Genomic DNA, 15,669 nt, shown 5'->3' with positions numbered 1-15,669 from the left:
TTTTTGAAGAGGGGTTCAAGTTCCTTTGGAAAGTTTCTAGATTCCCTTAGGAAATTTAAAAGCAGCTGTTTGAACAGATAAAAGTTTTTAGGAAGCAAATGTGAGCATTTCAAGATCATCAGCGGATTAATGTCTTTATTTGGGTTTGCAAACAGAGTCTTTCCAAGGGACAACGAGACGCTGTGCAGACAGACTGCGGCTGCAGATTTGTTGGAGCTATCAGACAATATTGAATGTCTCCTGTGCAAATGCTGAGAGCTGTGAGGCTCTATTGGCTTCACTGCGGAAACAGGCCGCAAGGAATGAGATTTGGGGATGGATTAGAAAAGAAGCACAACATTCCCTTATCACAAAGCAGCTCAAAAAATTGAGAGTTCCATTCAGATTGAAAAGAAAACTGCTTTCCTGGCTGTGCCATTAGAGAAAATATTGACTAAAATAGATGCTAAAATATATTAAGTGTTCAGACCTGTTCTTGTGACTGGGTTGAAGATATCATGTATAATCAGTTTTAATTTTTTCGTTTATGACAAAACCCAGAGCTGCATGGTTTGGATTACGAATATAGCAGGAAAAGTTTTCCTTTATTTCCTCTCCCCTTATACAAATTGCTGTTTTGACAACAGTCATTAAGGGAACAATAAGAGCGTGTTTGTTTTTTTTGGCAGTCGGTTTTAAAAACCACGACCTTAGCAAGTCCTTTAATAATTTTGGACAAAATAATGACTCAATGAATTACTACAGCCATTTTTGTGCAAATTAGCTGTTTTCAAATTATACATGTACATGAATGGCCTCACTCAGAACTGAAATACGGCCAAACTTGCTCAGCTGCGAGGTGCCAGCCACAGAGACAAACAGCATAACTCTGTTGGTTGAGTAATCCTGGACAGGAGAGTAAGGTGAAGCCCTTCTGCAGTCGTTTCCATGGTATCTTTAACACCTACACATAACAACTAGGACATTGGTTGTTAAAGTCTCATTCAAATAAATCCCACAAAGTCAATTGCATGGAACTCAATTTATCTACCTCGAAATGAAGTTTGCTGGGATTTGAACCTGTGGCTTCAGGAAAAAACAGCCACTTCAAACATGATGTGCAAATCACTCAGCCATTCTATCAGGCTTAAGACATAAACAGAAAAATGTGAGACCATAAGCATGCATATACATCTCTAAATCTATACATATATAGCTGTACCTACATTTGCCTGAGATTCATCATGCCCATTGATTTCTGCTAATTCCTTGGCGCTTTTTAACTGCAAAGAGTAAACAAAACAAACAAACAACAACAAAAAAAAAACACAAAACAGAACAAAACAAGCACATTACTTGAGTATTTCACACAGTTATCTTTGATTTATTTGAAGGAGTGTTTTATGAAGCTTCCAATGAGAAAAACAGATGGAGCATATAATTCTAATGAGATTTTGCTCAAACCATTTTGAAACCCACATACTTAAGGCTTGATAGGTTGGCCAAAAAAAAAAAAAGAAGAAGAAGAAAGGAAAATAATAAGACTGGGTCATTATTTTTTAAATAATAAGATTAGAAAGTAGTTTCAAGGCATAAAAAGTGTGCAGAATTGGCTCTCAGGAATAACAAATGATTTCATTTCCCATTCTTGTCCCTATTAGTTTAAACTTTACAACATTTGCAAGTTGCCACCAGCTAAATAGTGTTTTGCTAATGATTACTTTTGAATGATATATTTTGAGCTGTTTAAGATGCCAAAAAATGCTACTGACTGTATTTTTCCTTCATGAGGATGCATATAAATAACTGACATGGCTCCTGGGTATGATGGAAAAGGAAGTGAAGGGAAGTACATCTCTTTTATTTAACCACTGGCAAGAAGAATCGAGGAAATGCTGCCAATTTCAAATTTATGACCTGGTCCACAACATTTTTTCCTCCTGAACTGGCTTTTGTGGGGAAATCTGGGATTACATGGGTGATTGGAAAAGTCATTCCTGAGAGATTTAAGGAGGGTCCTAGCTCATGTCCTGAGCCACAGTGAATATATAATCATTCATCCCGTGATTGAGAAGACACTACGGCTCTCCTGAGCCTGTGAACCATGGAGGTTTGTACTCTTAGAGGAAGCTGTCAGCACCATTTGAAAAGTGATGTATTTTTTCCAGCCTAATTCAAAGTAGGTACTTGGGGAAGGGGGAAAATGGGAATCAGTCAATAGATCTTTCCTCTTCGTGTCCATCTGTTTTTTTTTCCAAAGAATTTGGAATGAATTTAACTGCTGATGATACAGTTGTGACATTGAATGGCAGTGGGACTTAAAATCCAGGTGAATATGGACATTGTTATGTTTTGATTAGGTGTCTGACACAGCAGCCTTGGGCAACTACCACCATGGTATGATTGCAACGTTACTCCTATCATCTTTTTGCTATCTGGTAGCAACAGCTAAAGCTAGCCATGGATCAGTCCCTTCTCACAGTTGCTAATCTGACAATTAAGGCAAATGGCCATGACCTGTTGTATACCTCATGATGCAAGGCGGTGTGAGCCACTAAACCAGTCCTGAAAGAGAGGGAAGAAAGTGGTACAAAGGACACTTGTAGCCTTTTGCTACAGTCATGCAGCCTGGTGCACAAGCAAACAGGACGTTTGTCAGCAGGATGTCTGAGATGAAAACACAGATGTTAGCAAACATATCATGAAAAAAGATTAATGCAATTGAGGCAGGAGCAGAGCACTGTGTGTTTTTTAAAGAAATGTTTGTGTTAACTTGACCCTGCCATATGATTTTTAACACTCATTGTTGGAAGAACACACAGATGAGCTGTGGTACTTGTAAAGGAAAGCTGTGGGCCTTGGCAAGTGGGGGTCATTACTGCTAGGGCTCTTGCTATTCTGGAAAATTTTGGAAATGATTCAGGGTTGTTGGAGAAGCACACTGGCTGTGCAGCTCTCTTTAGGAATTCTGGCTACTTACAGCCTTAGCCCTAGGCATATTTCAGCTAATGCTCAAGAGAAATGTAGATCCATTGTGCCTTTTTTCCAGCAACTGTTTCGTCTGTCTGCCTAGCATGAGCGCACATTTGATTCGCAATTAGTAGGAGTCTGCAGAGATTTAAAAGCCTGCCCTGGTGGTCCCTACGGTCCGTACTGGAGCTTCAGATTATAAGATATTCCTGAATGTTTCAGCAGAATTTAATTGCTACCAAGATAAAATAACGCCATTCAATTTTGTTATTATTTTGGGGAGCATTTTATAATGCTGTACCTCAAATGCCATGTAGGAATGTAAATGAGAAGCAATTAGCTCAAGAGATCTAGTAGATTCTAGTAGTGTTTGTAAAGATGCTGTTGTTACCCAATCCATTCTTCCCCAGGGCTTTTTCTAGCACACATCAGTTCTCATTTAGAAGGTTATCTTTGTAACAATAAGTGCTTCGGATGTATATCTGAAAATAAAAGCTTTAATATTTTTCCAGAATGTAAATTATTAGTTTACAGAATATATTGCTCGTAAGATGTATTCAAATAAAATTGTTAGGTGTGGAACAATGTCAGAGCTTTCATAATGAGCATTAAAAAAATCTGAAATACACATAATTTACTTGTCCTGATATGTAGATTAAATGTTTAAATGTTTGACATATGCACACATACAAGGTGAAAACTCTTACTCATGAGAACCTGCTGAATCTCTGCCATCAAGGCAGTTCAGAACCCACTGTGTTTAAACTGCATATCATGACCAAGTCACAAAATATTTTAGCTTTAAGCTCACGTAGAAAGGACAAAAATACATCTCACAACAGAGACTGTTCCTATGCAGGCACAGGTAGGGATCTGTGATTTCAGTGTGTCTGTGCTGTGTGGTTTATACACAACACATTCATTTTGTGCAAACCGTGCCTGCACACAGTGCCTGCACTGCTTCATCTCCAGTTTTACAAATCCAGCTCCAGATTTTCCTTCTGCTGTGGAACTGCCCATCTTACCTTGCTTATATAATAACAGTATTAACAGACTTCTCAGTGGCACAGAACACCGCAGTATGAAAGAAAGCTAAGAAAAAGAACTAGATTTACAGCTATTTGCTTTTCAAGTGCATTGTTGAACTACTATTTTTAATGCCATTAGGATAAGTTCATGATATCTGCATGAGTGACACAGGAGATGACAAGCTCTCTGTCTTTAATACTAGTGTTGAAAGAGCTTTTCAGGCATATTTAACTCTCCATTTTTTATTGGAGTGAAAATACACTTCACTGACATCTATGTTGAACAAAGTAAGTGGAAATGCTATTCAAGATGTAAATTCACTACTGGATGGCATAAAATAAGGGTCCATTTTCACTCTGTTCCCTTAAACTCTATGTCAGCTCTGGCTGCTTTCACAAATGCTAATCAGAGCAGACACGTGGACATGACATAAGGTCGTGTCTTGCTTACAGCACAGTCAGTGGTCAGGCACCTATGGATTTTGGAGGCAAAGCCATGACTCCTCCATCCCCTTAGCATGCCTAAAACAGTATTTTTCTCCCACCAGAAGCACTCACCTGTTCCTGCAGTACTTTAAGCATTGCTTGTGTATGCGTTTGCTCTTCCTTGGCTTGCTCCAGCTCTGATTTTTTGTTATTTAATTCTTCCTGGATGCTCAGCAATTGCTGTACAAACAAAAGAAGGTCCTGGTTAGCACTATCTGGATCCAAAGCAGTATTAAACCTTCAGTTTGATAAATCCTCATTTCAAACAACGCTTTGCAGCTTGCTCCTACATTTATTATTGTTGCGTAATCTGTGTCTAAGTGGACCAGAGGTAAATTATTTTCATCTGCATCCCCTTCTGCAGCAGTGCTTCACAAGTAGTGCATCTGTTAATACATATAAAGATATTTGTTACATTAAAGTAGAAACTCCTGGTACAGTATATCACCCACGGAGGGACTGTCACATTCATCTGAAGCAAAATCTTATTTGTAGAAGTATATGCGGTGGTTTTAATAATACTAGGGTAAACACTATGGCATATAAATAATTTAAAAGCACAGCCTTTTAATATAATTAGTCATTGGCTCAAAGCCATTTTCGTGCTATGCAAAGCAATATTCTGGAAAGCTTTCACGTTGAGTTGCCAAGAAGACAAAAGCTTTCCTTTTTTTTTTTTTTTTCCTAATGCTGTGATATTTTAGCAGACCAGAAAGACTGACTCCCTCCAATCAATATGTCAGCTAAGAAGACAGCTGATGTGAATGTCAAAACAAAAAGCTATGTCCAAAACCAATTTTTAGGAAGACAATTCTAGGATGTAGGGACATCTTTGAAAGCCCACATCTCCTGGTCCTGGCTAGCCCCACGTTCTGCACTGATTTTCCGTAACTGCTAAGAGCAGGTCAGTTCAGTGGATTTAATTAATCCTGAAATAATAATACGTATTTGTGTTAATGTGATGAATGTTACACATTGCTAAAGAGCTAGAGAAGACAGCCAAGAGATTAGAAATGAGTTTATGTTGATCTCTGTTAGTAATCAAGGAAGGAAATTCTGATTTGCTCAGACAACATATTGTTTTGCTTATACTCCTTTTTAAGGACTACTTGAGTGAGCAATTACTTTAATAACTAGACTTACTTATTTAACCATGTATCTAAGCACCTAATGCTCAGTTTATGCATGTGCTTAGGACTGGTAACTGACTCAAACAGATGTTGCAGGTGTTCAGCATCTTGCTAAATTACAGACAATAAATGTAGAAATAGCCCTTGGCCTTGTTCCACAGCACTGAAAGTCCCAGGCATGAAAGGACTCTGTGCCAGTATTGTTTTCAGAGCTGCTTGAAAACACTCAACATTTTGGGATCCAACAGAGTTATTAGTAGTGCATTTCTGGTGTAAGTAAACACCGATTTATGGATTCATTCAGCCACTAACATAAAATCCATGTCTGACTTTATCTTGCACTCTCAACAATCCAGCTAGGTGTCCTCCTAACCAGGATCTGATCACCACCTCAGACTTGTGTTCATCTTGCCTGCTGGGTACCATTCCCTACAATTTCAGAAGATACAAAGCATTTGCACTGTCAGGTGTCATACACTGCCACACAGGCAACTCTATAGCACAGTTATAGATTTCCAGATGTTTCATAACCTTTTAGCCACAAAGGGACAATTTGGTCACCTCGTGTAATTTCATGTTTTAAGACAAATCATTAATCTTCTCCCAGGATAGTTCTAGTTGATTTCTACACTAAAGAAAGAAAAGATTTTCCAGTGGCTAAGATGGTGTCAGGCTCCCCTTGGCAGCTCCCCACTGTCCCTTCTTCATGCCTGCCCACTAGATTTCTCCAGAAGCTGCAGGGAAGTGCTGGCACTTTCCACCTCATCTTCCCCCAGATAATCCGGGTTGACAAGAAAATGCATCTGAGGTTTTTGTCAACAATAAACAGAACCTGTGTCAACAGCATGTCTTGGCAGCCAGAAGGGCAAAGTGTAACTTGGGCAGCATTAAGCAGAGTGGAGCTTTTCCTTCTTTGCTCTGCACTGCTACAGCCCTCACCTCGAATACTTCTTTTTTTTTTTTTTTTCCCCACTGGCATGGGCTGCTCAGAGAAGCTGTGGGTGCTCCATCCCTGGAGGTGTTCAAGGTCAGTTTGGATGAGGACCTGGGCAGCTTGAGCTGATAGGTGGCAGTGCTACCATGGCAGTGGGTTGGGATTAAATGGTCTCTAAGGTCCCTCCAAACCCAAACCATCGATTCTATTATCCCAATATTTTGAAGAGAAGAAGAGTTTACAAGACAACAGAAAGACAGCAGAAGCCATTTCAAGGGTCACTAGCAGAGACATCTAAGTTTTGGCAAGAGGATAGGTCACCTAAACGGAGCTGATGAAATGTCCTCTCGTTCCCAACTGCTATCTGTTAGACCTTATACAGCTGGACAGGGCAAAGATTGTCACAGAGCAAGGAGTCTTTGCTCTTCATCTCAGATATCTCCATCTCTGATATCTTCATCTCCACTCCCTGAGCAGTTATGTCTCACCTTTTTGGCCAGTCTCTGACAGTTCAAACGAAGTGAAAATAAATAAGATGATCCAAGGGATGGACAAGGACAGGCTGAAAGAGCTGGGACTGTTCAGCCTGGAGATGAGAAGGCTCTGAAGTGAGCTGAGAGGGGCTTTTCAGTCTCTAAAGGAGGAAGGGAACAGACTCTTTAGCAGGGTCTGTGGTGATAGAACAAAGGGAAATGGCTTCAAGCTTAAAGAGAGGGTAGATTCATGTTGTTGGATATAAAGAAAAAGTCTTTTTTCCTTAAAAGGCACTGGAAAAGGCTGCCCAGATATGGGGTTCATGGCCCATCCCTGGAGATCTTCAAGGCGAGGCTGCATCAGGACATGGGAATCTTGATCTAGCTGTGCATGTCCCTGTTCACTGCAGGGGAGTTGGACTAGATGGCCTTTAAAGGTGCCTTCCAATTCTAAGGATTCTATGATTCTATGATCCTCACATGATCCAGAAATGCATTTAGCTGGTTATATACCTGGGAAGGCAATTCCTTTTTTGCCTCTCCAGGCAACCAGCTAAAACACTGAAATGTCAGATTTGACTAACAACATTTACCAGTGCAGTGCTACAAGCATGAGGGAGTCCAGGGAGAACCACACAAGGGATCCTTTTTGCTCCACAGCCTCTGGAGGAAGTGAATAGGCTTGCCAATCCAAGAAGAATACCACTATCTGCCAGACCAAACCTTCATCTGAATTCAGATATTTCACTCCAGCTTCTGGAAGAAACCCTAGAGCTGTCCTTTTGAACAATATAAACTGCTACCTGGATAATCTTAAGTCCATCTTTGCCACTGGAAAGCCCATTCACTTATAGGCTGAACTTGTTATAATTTCACCAGAAACACTAAAATCATATTTCTCATTCTAACTGCTGTGGTTCTTCTACAGTCGAGTCTTATATATCACAGATCAGCTCACAAACTACTGCTGTTTTATTTTCACATCTTCCACTGCTATCTCCCACTGTGCTTTAGTCTAATTATATCCTTCTTCCTTTGATCCTGACTTTCTATTTTGTGTTTGAGGCAATTTCCAAAGAGATGGCCTAGCATGGGAGGAACTGGAGTGGTAGACACACTCAGAGAGCACAAGGACAGATACTCCCCACTCAGCATCATGGCATTTGGTTTCAGGCCAACTGGGAACAAGAATCCCAGGAAACATCCCATGCTCTTGGTTTGTACAGGTTTTCATGGGTTTGCAGCTCATACTGCAAGCACTTGACATGAAATAAAACTTTCCAGGAGTCTTAATAGTCATCTTAAACTGTCAATGACTGTAGGCTTACTGTGTATCCCTTGGCTCATATTTTCAAGACAGTAAATGGTTCCCATTTCATGGAGATGCAAAACAGAACATCTGTAACTAGTGTACCACATTCCCAGTAACTTGTAAGGGTTTTCATTCACAGAACTGGGATCTTCCCATCCAGCCCCGAGTGACACCAGAATTGTTTAAACCTTGTAATCATTCCCTGGGGACTTAACCTTTTTTCTTTTTCTCTTTCTTGCATTTATCTCTAACAGCTGCAGAATCTGCTCATTTTACATGGGCATGAGTGGTTGATGCCACCAAGTAAAAGGAATTATAACTGCCACTGCCACACAACACATTTTTCCCTTCTAGTCTTAATTTAGGAAATGTTGAAATAGCTTTGACTGAAAAAAAATATCAGACCAAGACAGATGATCAGCTTGAAAAATTTCAGCACGAACACGTGAGGTTTGGCAAAATTAGAAGCAAAGGGAAAGAGGATGTTACACTGGCAGGAATGAGGCAAGTTTCATAACAGTGACTGCTGTCATGTCTGCATATAAACAGACAGCCACTCCATAACGATTGCAATGAGTGATGCCAAGATGAAGGTATTTAATTATTCAGAATTATTTTTTTCTCACATAAATGTGCTTATTAAAAATTGATCCTATAAAAATATGTTTTCGCCCTTCAGTTTCCTTGCAAGTGCATACTGCGATCAATTAAAATAAAAAAAAACGTTCTCCTTTATTTTGCTTTTCATGCTGTCTGATCTTGTTCAATCTATTTCACTGCCTCTTCCAGCTCTCCCACTGGAGCTTCCTCCAGTGCCCACCCACCCACACATTTGCTTTCCCACTTTCTACCTGTTGTGTCCTGCTGGCTTGCTTCAGAGCTTCTGCCAACACAGCTATCAAAATAATCCTTACTTCAATCCTGTTTCACCTCTCCGGCCATTTCCTTGAGCCCTGATGTCATCAACTTGGTGGCACAGCCATGTAATTCAGTCAGCAATTCCCCCATTTTCTCAGGTAAAGGACTGACTTCTTGCCAAGCAGCCAGGAAATATCTGGCTTATTTATCTGTTATCTCCCAAAGCAGTAGTCCTCGACACAGAGTGACAATTTGGGTTTCTGAGAGTCCTCTGTTCCACCCAATATGGAGATGTTCAAGGTCAGGTTGGATGAGGCCCTAGGCAACCTAATATACTGTAATCCTGCCCACAGCAGGGGTTGGTCTTTAAGGTCATTTCCCATCCAAGCCATGCTATTGCTGTATGATTATGCAACAGTCTCTTCCCTGAGCCAAAGTCCTAGCGTCAGGAGCCAGAAAAGCACGGCATCCAGAAGTATTATCCTTGATGCAGAACTACCCTCTTCTCTTCCTGGGAAGGGGAGAAGGTAGCTGCAGCCATCTGTCAAAGGCAAAGGAGAGGCTACCAGCAGAAAGAGCAGATAACTTTCACAGAACCTGACACAAGGAAAACTTGATATAGGATGCGTTGATACGAGATTTTTGAGGAAGGCTGGGAAATGTCCAGCATCATGCTGTAGAAAGATCTTTCCTGGGTAAAATGGTAAGAAGAAGGGGAGAACTCTACTCCTGATATCAGCTTGGAAAGATATCCAGGGCTAACTGATGAATAGAAGTCTGGAAAACATCGTGTGCCGCTGATGAAGTTTCAGAGAACCAGTTCTGAGTATTCCAAAGGGAAGCATCCCACAAAGTCTAGAGCTCCACCAGCACTGGTTTTGGAAGCACAGCTTATGTGCAAACATAGCTATTTGTCATTGTGGCTGCTGGGCTGTCCCAAAGAAATGAAGCCCTGAAGTAGGTCCAGATCAACAGATACATATCACCTGTGTCCCATCAATGGCATTGCCAGAGAGGAGACAGGAAAGGAGAGAGAATTAATTTCATGGTTGTCTCTCCAGATGCCAAGAAATGCATTTTGGGGAAGAAAATAAAATGCAAGGCAGCATGCCTGTTTCCCATGGCAGTTCTGAAGCTGCTTCCGAAAATACAGCTCTTCAGTGCTAAGCTTGCTTCATTCATGAGAACCAAATTCCTCCTTGTACATATGTGAGTAGCTGATTTATTTATATGAGAGGGAAGTGTGTGTGTGTTTTTTTTAATTATTTTTTTTATTATTTTTTCCACACGTTCCCACCTCCAGTGATGAATCTCTATCAGCAGCAGTTCAGTGCTGTCCATGTGGCATAGATCTTGAAAGCTCAGACAGAAAATTACCATCTTAAACCAATCTTCACAGCTTCTGAAACATTAAATATAGATGGCATTATTGAAGCCAGCTGAATTACTCAGACTGTGTACAGTGTGGTGCCAGCATGGCCAAGAATGCTAACAACTGAACAACACACAGTGCCTTGAAATATATGAGAAGTCCTAAAGGGAAAGTAATAGCTTGCTGTTGTATCATGAAACATGCCTTCTTTTTACTCTTCACCTCCCAGCCCACATTTCTTCCTTTCTCCCCGGAAGGCAGTGTTACTTATGTACATTTAAATATGAATTATGGACATATCTAGTAAGGTAGGCATACACATAGCCTAGCAAGACAAAGGCTCTCAGAAGGAGAGAATGGTTGCCTGAACAAAACCATCAGTGCTAAGAAAAGGGAGGCAGATCAGAAGAGACCACAAGGCCTGAGGCAGTACTAGGATACTAGAAGGCTGACAGAATAACGAAAAGGGAAAACTAGTGTTTGCCACAAGTTTAGCAGTTACACTGCTGAATGGTCCTATTTTTGCTATTTTTTTGTTCTCCACAGTTGCCTGAAAATAAATATGAGTAGGGAGCAAAGGAAGTGAAGAAGTTCAGACAAAAGGGTTTCTCTGAGGTAGGAGCATTGCCTTTGATCACAGGGGAACAGGCAGTTTCAGCAAACCCAGCCCATTCGGCCACAAGTGGACTCATCCTCCAGTTTCTGGAGTAACTGCAAAGTGACCAGAAAAGATCTCATGATCTCTCATGCCACTCTCTGAGTGGCAAACTCATTTGAAATGAGAATATCAGCCAAGAAAAGATGATGTTACATACTTTAACTGTGCTAACTCAGTTGAAGAGACAGCTTCGACATCTAGTGAACACAGGCAACTGAACTCTATATGTTATCTATATGATATTAGGGGGCAAAATATTATTTTCCACTTACAACCGATGAAGGATTTATTTACATTCCTGTACATGAAAAATGGGGAACTCTGGTTTACTAGGTGCCTAAAATGAAAGCAAAAGTCATGTGCCTCAGAAGGGCAGGCTGAATTCCATCCAAGGTTACTTTTTTCAGTTCTCAAGACACTAAGGCTTGTAAACTAAAAAGTAACCAAAACGAAGCAAGTTGTAACCTGAACAAAAGTGCAGCCATTTTCCCTATGGTGCACCAGAACTGGAGACCTAAAAAGTATGAAATCATAGGCACTGAAAGGTCTGCAGAGATAACTTAAAGTACCCACTTACATTGCCCATTTCTGAGGTTTTATTCTTTTTCCTTTCTCTTCCCAAAGGAAGCTTTATGATGTCAATTCCAACTTTATTTTATAGGAAAAAAATAAAAAATAAAAAAAGAGTTGGCCAGATGGAAAAGGAGAAAAATCAGCAAGGAAAAGCAAGGAAAAAAAAGTGTTTCAAAAGTCTTGCAGGCTGTTCACAAAAAAAAGAGGGGAACGATGATAAATATTTCTTGGCAGAGTCCTCCTTAGATGGAAGGAAAAGAAATAATGAATCAAAATGAAATCTCAGGCACACGATCAATTGCAAAATAAAAATACATATCGCTCTGCCAGTGGACAGGATGGAAGGGCGTTTGTGTCTATTGCTAAGACAGACAAGATTTCATATCACAAATGCCCAGCACATGGCAGGCTTGAATAATGAGAAAGTAACTTCCCAGCTGAGCAAATACGCATTAGTAACAAGACGCTGATGAGGCCAGACAAATCACCAAGGAAACAGGGGAATGTGAAAGACAAGTCAAAGAAGCTTTAGAAATGAGCCCTCAAGGAAGTTAGCCATGTTGCAGCAATAAGGGTGACGCACGTGCCATACTGATGTATGACAAGGCATTATTAAAATAAAGAGCACGGTTGTGGATATTTTTTTAAGGGAGAAAAGGGCAACACAGCGTAATAGAGCAATGCTTGTCATCATTCCTTTCTCTCAGGGACTGTCAATATCATAGTAATTAGAAGGATATGATCGTTTGGATGGCTCATGGGGTTTGCAATGATAAGAGGCCCAGTTCTGAACTGGTGAGAGCTCCATGTGGATCAGCAGCCCAGCTCCAGCTTGTTTAGGGAATTTACCTGCAGAGTGAGCTTTCCTGCTTCTGAACAGAGGAAAAGAACATCCTGAGCACGTTAACTCTGTGGGTTAACCACCTTGTGAGGGGTTGGGAAGCAAGGCACACACCTGAAGAGTGTATATGTATCATGATAATAATGAAGAACACTGTCCTGCCACTTCCTTGCAGAGATGTTTGTCATGCTCCCTTTTCCTGCCATTAGATTGACCACAGAGGTCCTATAGCTTCATAGCACCAAGCACAGGAGTAGGCAGGACTGAAATATGTCAAGTGAGAAAACAGACAGATGGAATTGTAACTAAAAGGACGTTATGCAGAAGATGGAGTCAGGCTCTTCTAAAGTGAGGATTGAGAGCTAATAGACACATCAAGTAACGCTTCTATTACATCTCACAATTAGGGTAGCCAGTAATTGGAAAAAGAGTTCAGAGAAGCTGCTGACTCTCCATCCTTGGAGAAACTGTGAAAACAGCCAGACTAGGCCCCTAGCAAAACAATTCCAGAGCCGATTCTGCTTTGAGCATGTGATCTCTGGAGGTTCCTTATTACTTCTATTATTGTGTGATTCTAGAGAATACATAATAGATATCAGATAATTAAATCTCAATTTCTTTTGTTTCCATGATGCAGAGTAATTCAGCCATGCTAACTACAAAAGGCTGTGTCTGGGACTGTGGATCAGATGGAAAGAGAACATGGATAGTGCAAAGAACAGCTTAACAGACAACCTACAGCTTTCTTTGTCAACCAGTATTTAGGAGTTTCTCTTACTCCGGCCAAGAAAGACAAACAATCTCTTAAGTCTGCTATGAACTGTTACATCAAATGAAAAGGCTGAAGTCCTTAGGTCCTTACAGGACCAACCTTCCTACCAGAAGTGAAATCCTCCCAGTTTACAGATTCTTTGTGCTAGCAGCAGGAATCCCTCTCTAGGATCTGCCTTTTAGAGTGGATTGCACAAGGTCTTTATTTTCATGATGCACTGTGGAGGGGAGAAGTTTGGCCCAAGCCAATTGCACCTCACCAATAAAGTCCCCTCCTATGTTTGCTAAATGAGGTCACTGACATGTTATGTAGCCCTTGGCTTTTGCTAGCAATGGATGTATGAGCAGATTGCCTTAGAGTTTGTTCTGATCCTGATCAAAGGAAGAGGGCTGATCCTAGTTGAGTGTCAGGTTCCCTCTGCCCTCATATTTGTCCCACAAGGCAAACAGCTGGCACCTGGCATGATGCACAGTCAAAAGAAGACACAATCATCCATTCACAGCAACCTTTTCTTCTCCAGCTTTTCAATCTGTACCTGTCTATTGTGGATACCCCTTCACCAGGCAATGGCACTTGAATTGTATGACCATGTCTGTTCTTTCATGGAACTGCAAATGAGTATGATATAGCAACCTCTTTCTTAGCAAATGAAATCAGATTTTTTTTTTTTTTTTTAATTTTCATTTTCCTATTCAAGAAAAAATATTCATTTTAAAGGAGAACAAAAAGACATGACACATTTTAACTAGAAGGACAAATGACATTAGGGAAAAGAATCAATTTGCCCAGTGTTATTGCCATTTAAACATAGTTCCTTGCAGAAGAAGCAGAGTTCCTTATAACGAAAGCATCAAATGCTTTTGGAAACTATGTAATCAGGAAGCTGATGCTAGGATTTTAGGATCTTTTAAATAATTCACATAAGATTGCTACAACTTATGAGACCTGCATGTCATTGCCACTAGACTACACTAGTGTGCTAATGAAGATACTAGTTGACTTCTTTCATATTTTCAATCAAACGTGCACCAGATTATCCATTCCCCATAAATTTATAAATAAAGATCAATATTGCAATTATTACCTTAGTGCTGCTTTTCTTGGAAAATAGGAAAATCTAATTAGAATTCATACTTAGTAGAGTAATAAAAACATTTCCAACTTAATTATTCTGGTCTATTTATTCAGCAGGTAAAAAGCAAATCCAAGGAGTAATGTTTTTTATCTCTTTTATTTACTCTTCTCTTTAGTACTGCATTTGGTGAAAAAGCAGGTTATGGTTGTGTGTAAGTGGCTGGATTATGTGCTGAATAGATATTTGGTGTGCAAAGTTAGGTGGATATAAAAGACTACAAAACTTCCCTGCCTTTATGGTATATTAATACATATATCCATAAAATGCTCCATCTATTTGAAAACTATGTTAATCTCAGCACTAAATTGATACTAGAACCTGTATATTTAAGGGTAAATGATGATCATGGTACTGACATGGCACGGGATTTGGCTGTTTTCAGCCAACAACAAATGTACCTGTGACTTCTGACATTTCACAAAGTTTCCAAGTGAGAGAAGGGAATGGTTGTGACAGTTAACAGCCAAACATCTATGAAAAATCTGAGAGCTGCAGACCTAAATGCCAGCTGAGGCTTAGAGAAATTTGATAGATGGTGGAAAAGTGATGGAAGTCTCTCATGATGTCCCATACTACTTATTACTTAGCCTTCTTAGACAGAAATATGCTTTTTCTTCTGTTCTTATTGAAGGAGAGTGGACCAAGGAAAGAGTAGATTCTTCCAGAAAGTGTGTGAGAAAAAACTTCTTGTCAGACAAAATAAGCTAGGAAGGATCTGAGGAATATTCTCAAATGGGAAAAAAAGTCTTTCTGTTAAGTGAGGAGATCTGAAAATGGATAGCTCTGCTACAGCGGCTGCTAATGGCAGAAGACCAACTCATTTCAATGTCAGCACAGTGAGACCAACACTATATATACTGTCTTGCATAAAAAGCTGACGGAGCCAGGACCCTTGTGCCATCTTGATTAGGGACCAAATCCAATTCACAATGGCTGTTCTTGTCCCCAAGGGAGCAGTGAACGTACAGAGGGATCTACAACGTTCTCCAACACCAATTCTCACCCTCCTGACCACAGCTGCGAGGCACATCAGAAAGTGAAATGTTCTTCCCTGGATGAGCTTGAAATGACTTCTGGTCATCTGGCATTTATCAAGAGTCCTTTTAAGATCAGACGAGTAATTTTCAGATGCATGTGCTATTTATTTT

At 40.3% G+C, this 15,669-nt stretch overlaps 1 protein-coding gene across 1 annotated transcript in view; it reads right to left on the bottom strand.

Moving 5' to 3' along the window:
* ENOX1 (ecto-NOX disulfide-thiol exchanger 1) overlaps positions 1 to 15,669 on the bottom strand; it is a gene marked incomplete at its 3' end in the record, with an annotated part of 137,633 nt that overhangs the window by 19,556 nt on the left and 102,408 nt on the right. Inside the window, exons 9-10 of the mRNA XM_079549340.1 lie at positions 4,536 to 4,643; positions 1,206 to 1,262 (exon numbers count right to left, since the gene is read on the bottom strand). Of these exons, the coding sequence (XP_079405466.1) occupies positions 1,206 to 1,262; positions 4,536 to 4,643 (165 nt within the window). The remainder of the gene's footprint in view (positions 1 to 1,205; positions 1,263 to 4,535; positions 4,644 to 15,669) is intronic.

This window comes from Tetrao urogallus, assembly GCF_951394365.1.
Source record: "Tetrao urogallus genome assembly, chromosome: 1".
Lineage (NCBI taxonomy): Eukaryota > Metazoa > Chordata > Aves > Galliformes > Phasianidae > Tetrao > Tetrao urogallus.
Note: the sequence above shows the minus strand (reverse complement) of the source record. Positions and strands in the feature narration are given on the sequence as shown.